Raw genomic sequence first — 6,438 nt, 5'->3', positions numbered from 1 at the left:
TGACAGAAGATTTTTATTTGCTGTTAAAATTTGTACACAGAACATTACGGTTTAAAAATAGGTATGGATTAAAAGAGAACATTTTTATGGTTTTTGAACTGTAGTGTACTGTTCCAGTTTTCTTTAGATTGACCTAAGGACTCAATGAAATGAAATTAAGACTTCCAAAGTAATTTACAAAATTTAAAAAGTTATAGTAAATTGTAAATAGAAATTCATTGGACTGAGATAGATTTTTTTAAAAATCTCAGGTCTAAATTCTAGTGTTATGTCTACTGATTTTATTTTTGCATTGTTATAAAAGTACAGAAATTAAACCAGCAGATATACTGTATGCACAAAAATAAACAAATAAAATGGCACTGAAGGATGGATCTCATCAAATCACTTGGCTTGTAACGAAGGCCCAGAGCGGAGCACACATTGCTGAGGTGATTGTTTGACTGTTTGTTGATAGCTACCTAGGACAAGGCTGACCCTGGGCTGTCACTGTCATCATCTCATTATATGCAGTTACTTCCACAACCATTTTTTCTCTGTGACTTTCTGGAGTGTTTCTGCAGAGTCCTTCCAGAGACAAAAGGACAGGAGATAGTGATTTCACATGCAGTCTTCCCTGCTGGCAGGGAGGGGCAGCAGAAGGCCTGGAGTATGCCCAGTAGGAGCTGCAAGCAGTTGAAAGCAGAAAGCATGAGCTCTGGCCTTTCTGCTCCCAGCAGAGGACAGCCTTCATTCTCACTCCTGGGTGACATCCCGTGTCTATAGCAAAACAAACAAACAAAGATCTTCGTGAATTTTCAGGTTTTCTCAGTAACATAACTCTACCATAGAAAGGCTGTATTTCTGTATGTAAATATTCCTGTATGGAAATAACACTTTAATGCTTGAATTTTAAAAGAAGGTACATGCATTTAATATTCAGAGTATCTTGACTCTACAAATGAATCTCAACCATTCTGTAGCCCAGACACCCCACATGCCTCAAAGAGGAATTGCCGTATCTGTTCTAGGACTGAACCAGTGGAAAGACCAGAGACAGGGAATGGCCCCTGATCCCTTTAACCGAAACCTCCTATGATCTCAGAGGCTGACTCCATCGGAGAAGCTCTGTCAGCAGCTGAAGATGCCTTGAGGAGCAGCTGGGGCAGCCCAGCCTCTCACTTCTGCTTCCTTGGGAGGTTTTGTTATGACTTGTATCATTGTGGGAGGATAATCATTATGCTGTTGACAGTAATAAGTGGCAACATCTTCAGGCTGCAGGCTGCTGATGGTGAGAGTGAACTCTGTCCCATATCCACTGCCACTGAACCTGGATGGGACACCTGATAACAAACTGGTTGCATCATAGATCAGGAGCTTAGGAGCCTTTCCTGGTTTCTGTTGATACCAGTTAAACCATTTGCTAATGCTCTGACTGGCCCTGCACGTGATAGTTACCCTCTCTCCTAGAGAGGCAGAGAGGGAGGCTGGAGACTGGGTCATCTGGATGTCACCTCTGGCTCCTGGAAAAGGAAACAGACACAACTAAACATGCTGTAAGAGAACCTCACCAATACCAGGCAGCAGTGCACAAACACTCTGAGCCGAGTTCATCCCCATTGCTGTCCCTCCTCACCTGGGAGGCAGAGCAGCAGGAGCCCCAGTAGCTGAGCAGGGATCCTCATGTCCATGCTGGGTGCTGACTGGGACTGACCCTGCCCAGACTGTGAACAGCTCATGAAGAAGTGCTCAGGGCAGTGGGCTGTGTCCTGGGCTCATGCAAATCAGCAGAGTCTGGGTGAGGCTGGGCACCCCTGTAAGCCTGCACTCACCACAGGCTTGGCATGAGCAGGTGGCCCAGTCAAAGAAGAGAGGCAGACGTTTGCCTGTTAAGAATGCATTTCTCCCTGGAGACCAGTTGATTATGGAAGATATTTTTAAGATTACTTTCTGTTCTTTTTACATCTTAAAGTAGTTACACAAAAGAAGTGTGGGGTTGGGAATGTGGCTTATTGGTAGCGTGCTTGCCTAGTATGCATGAGGCCCTGAGTTCCATTACTCAGCACCACATAAACAGAAAAAAAAAGCTAGAAGTGGTACTGTGGCTAAAGTGCTGGAGTGCTAGCCTTTAGCAAAGAGGCCAGGGACAGTGCTCAGGCCCTGAGTCGAAGCCCCAGGACTGGCAAAAAAAAAAACAAGTGTCATTTGATAAAGCACTTTATGAATAAAATGCATCTTGATTAGTTTCATGCCCTTCTGCATTCTCACTCCACTTCAACTCACCCTTCTCTTTGTCTTTTCTGAATTTTGAGGTATATACAGTGAACTCTTGACCACTTTTTGCCCCTCCCCACTTCATTTTTCTCCCCCTCTATCTTTGGTCCCACCCATCTTGTAAATATTCACATCCTGGAGAAATGAGTGAATCTTGTAAGAGCACTCAATTCTGAAGAAGTTTTAGAGAAAGCAAGTAATCCTTTCTAGAGAAAGAAGCAACACATCTGTCTTAAGGCAGAAAAGTATATATCCCTGAGTGGGAATAGGAAATATCATGTGAAAATTGTACAGTGAAAGGGAAAAGCTGTTGTTTACATGTAAGTACTTATATACACGTTTGAGACTCACACAGACAGTAGAGTAGCACTCCCTGTATTAGTTAACTATGTTTCAAGGTTCACAAAATAAGATTTCTCAAATTCAGCCTTAACCTATCATCGCCTAACTTATAGAGGAAAATGAAGACAAGTTAAAAAAAATATTTATTTGAAACCTTGCGAAAAGTGTACATTTGAGAGAGGAAAAAGTGACTCTGTTCACAACTGAACTAACCACTCACAAATCAACAAAATCCCAAGGAAATGTGTGAATGCAGAAACACCTTGGGACAAGAGTTGCAACTAGATGTCTGGCGATTCGTGACTTGACTACCCTCTAGTGGTGTCTATTATAATGACAGGAAAACTAAACTGAAAAAGAAAGAAATTACAAAGGCAAATATAGATCCTGCTAATTATAGGGAAAGCTGCAAGTTAAGGATATTTCTCTCTCTCTCTCTCTCTCTCTCTCTCTCTCTCTCTCTCTCTCTCTCTCTCTCTCTCTCTCTCTCTCTCCTTCTTCCCTCTCCATGTCTCCCTTTCTCCCTCTCTCCCTCTCTGTCCTGGGTCTTCAATTCAGGGACTTCACACTTTCTCTGATCTCCTTGTTCAAGGCTAGACCTCTACCACTGAGATACAGCTAGTTTTGACATTTTGGTAGTTACTTGGAGGTCAGAATGACATAGGTTTTCATGTTTGGGCTAGCTTTGAACAGGGGTCCTCAGGGATCCTGTCTCCTAAATTGTTGGGATTACTAGTGTGAACTATGGGTACTTGGGCACCCAATTCTTTTTATTGGATCTTCAAAACTTATCACTAATTTGTAAATAAAATATTGATTTTTAGATGCTCCCTGCAGTAGAGGGAATGTGACAGAACAAGCAAAATTATCCGCAAACGATCTCTTCCTCTGATGCCAAGACTGAGCATCCTGGCAGCTATGAGCTCAACAGAAAACCCTGGAGAGTGGAAGGAGGGAGTCCTCAGCAAGGCCTGAGAGACACTCTCCCTCCTGAGGCCCTGACAGATGCTAGATGGGGACGCAGAAGACAGGTGACCTGGTCCATTGCCTGAAACCTTTGTGATCTCTTCCTCAAAGGCTCTGCTGCCATTTGCAAGTCATCCTAAGCTGGTTTCCCACTGGTCCTCAATATGCTTTAGCTGGTCCTGCAACAGTATTAGACCGAGCCTCCTTGAGGAAATTCTGGTTTAGTCCATTACATTGCATTGGTCAAATGAGCGTCCTTCTCACTAAGGTGGGTCCTGCATCTCCTGGGGAAACGTGTGATTGTGGGAGTGAAAGCATCGATGTTGGATGTACACATCTTCGACTTGTGAATACACGGGATGTGGAAACACCTTTTGGAAATGCTCTTTTTTTTAGTTTATTTAATATTGGTCTTGAATTCTAGCCTTGATTTTGACAAAAACATAAAATTCTCTTATTCTGTTACACAAAGCATAGTTTTAGTCAAGTTGTTCACGGCATGATATGTAATGGACATGGTCATTATAAGAATTCTTCTTAGAGTACTATATTTAGTAGTAAAACTAAAATATTTTAATACCATTGCTACTCAAACTTTAAGCCTGTATTCTGAAAGTAACATGTTAATGTTTTGATTGGAAATGTCTTTCTTTTTATCACAATATGCTACCAATGTTGTCATCTCTACAAAAATATTCAGGGAAAAAAGAAATGAATCTTTATTCCCAAGTCCACAGATCAAGGGATGAGAAGCCAAAATCACCACTGCACAAGTAAACATAAACATGCTACAAAAATTAAATATTCATTAAACACAAATATACTGTCAGTATTGGGTCCCATAAAAACTAAATCACCATAATGAGGATTCCAATTCGAACTGACTTATAACAACACGCTTTTAATTTATTTATTGTATATGCCAAAGTTGAATTGGGACACAAGGTCTCATTTGGTACAGACAGAAGGTATACCTGGGGAGTGAGAGTTCACCTGAGCCTCAATGGTACACAGAGCTCCATCTAACATGAGCTATTTTCTTATGCCTATGACTGCAGGCTAAATCTTACTCTGAATAAGCAGAATATTTTGTCCTTCATGAAATCACAGACCATCCTTAATGTGGATTCGTATCCTGGGCACTGGTCTCTAAACACACATCTCCTTGTTGGTGTAGACCATGCTGGACATCTGGTTAGCAGGTCACTGCATTCTACATATTCCCAATCCCAGGCCTGTATTCTATGTATGACCACCCCATGAAGAAGGAAGTATTTCAGAAGCTGCCCTTACCGGTGTTGCTAAGTGTAGGACTGAAAGTAATGATCACTGGTCTTTTTGCACAAGCACATATAAATTTTGAAAGACATTAGCATCATTAACATGAAGCTTTGTGTCAAGGAAATAGGAAACATAAACTGATATCATCACAGGAAGTGGCTGAACACCTATGGAAAGGTTGAAAGAACATGAGAAAATAAACTCATGTGGAAAGCTTTCTCTTGAGAAAAGAGCTCTTCTAGGCAACCAGCTCATACAGGATCCTGGAATGTCATGTCAGGATGATTAATTTCACTGGGATTCCATTTCTAGGGAAGCTTGGACTACCTGGAGATCAGGGAAATGGAAGATCCACAAAGAATCCCACATAGCTAGAGCCATCTGATTTTTTTTTTTTTTTTTTTTTTTTTTTTTTACCACAGGCGTCACAAACACACACTGGAGAAAAGTGTTTCTTCAACAATTGTTGTTAGGAAAATTGGATACCTACATATACAAGATTGGATCTACTCCCTAGTCTGACCATTACAGAAGCAATGCAAACTAGACTCAGGTTATTAATGGGTGACCTGAAACTTTGAATCTACTGTAGGAAAACTAGGGAAAATAATAGAAAGTAATGTCACAGGTAATTGTTAGCAGAACCCAGCTGCCCAGGAAATAAGAGCAAGAAATGACAAGTAGGGTTGCATCAAATTGAAATACTTCTGCATGTCAGTAAGAAGAGGATTCTTAAGCCAAAAAATTTATTTTTCCACTTTAAGGTGTTTTACTTCTGTCTTGTTTTGTCAAGAAAGTCCTTTCAGTAGTTTTTGCAGTGTAAGATCATGAACAACTTGTGATGTTTCACACAATTTCCACCTTCTTAGAGTTTCCTCCAAGATTTAATGAAAGATTGGGGTTAATTTTTTGTTGTGATCTCAGATTGGCAGACAAAACTGAAAACCACACATAAGTGTCTTCTAGTGCCATCCTTAAGTGGAAAGTTTTGAGAGTCGTTGGAAATGGAACCATCCTGGGCGGTCAGCTATCTTAAACCATCATTACAATCATTATGATTGCTTGGAGAAGCCCATATTTGAAATTCCTGTTCTTCTCTGGTTTCCTGCAGAGTTTCATCATTGAGAGTCCTTCTATAAGATTTGGAAGATAAGAGAGAATGTAGTATTTATTGATATAAGCTATCTGACACTTGAACAGAGATGAGGCCTGGAGAATGACCGGAGAAATAGTTGGGGCAAGTGAGAGCCCGCCCTGCATTTTTCTGAAGGGTGGATAATCACTGGCTTATGTGGCCCAAAACCTAGGACACCTTTGCCAAAGCAGAGCTTCCTAGTTCCAACTTCTCAGGCCATCTCTGAGCTTCAGAACCTATAGAGTAGACTTGTTTCCATTAATACAACAAATCCTGCATGGACAATCACAACTAGATTCTGTTTTACTGTGTGAATCCCAAATGAGACTTTATATGAGAAGAGACATGGCCAAGTCTGTGCCTCTGGACCTGAGGAGGCAGAAAGAGGCAGAGATTACAGAGCAGCCTCCTTGAAAACTCCAAACAAAAGCTTGCTGTAATGTTAAGAGCCAGGCTATATC

At 41.1% G+C, this 6,438-nt stretch overlaps 1 gene segment (V, D, J or C); it reads right to left on the bottom strand.

The window, feature by feature from the left end:
• Positions 1–1,110: 1,110 nt before the first annotated feature.
• Positions 1,111–1,670, bottom strand: LOC125355936. The segment is given in 2 exon segments: positions 1,111–1,502; positions 1,616–1,670. Coding segments are annotated over 2 exon segments (447 nt in total).
• Positions 1,671–6,438: the final 4,768 nt, after the last annotated feature.

Source organism: Perognathus longimembris, chromosome 8 (assembly GCF_023159225.1).
Source record: "Perognathus longimembris pacificus isolate PPM17 chromosome 8, ASM2315922v1, whole genome shotgun sequence".
Taxonomy (NCBI): domain Eukaryota; kingdom Metazoa; phylum Chordata; class Mammalia; order Rodentia; family Heteromyidae; genus Perognathus; species Perognathus longimembris.
This window is presented reverse-complemented; position numbering and strand designations above follow the sequence as displayed.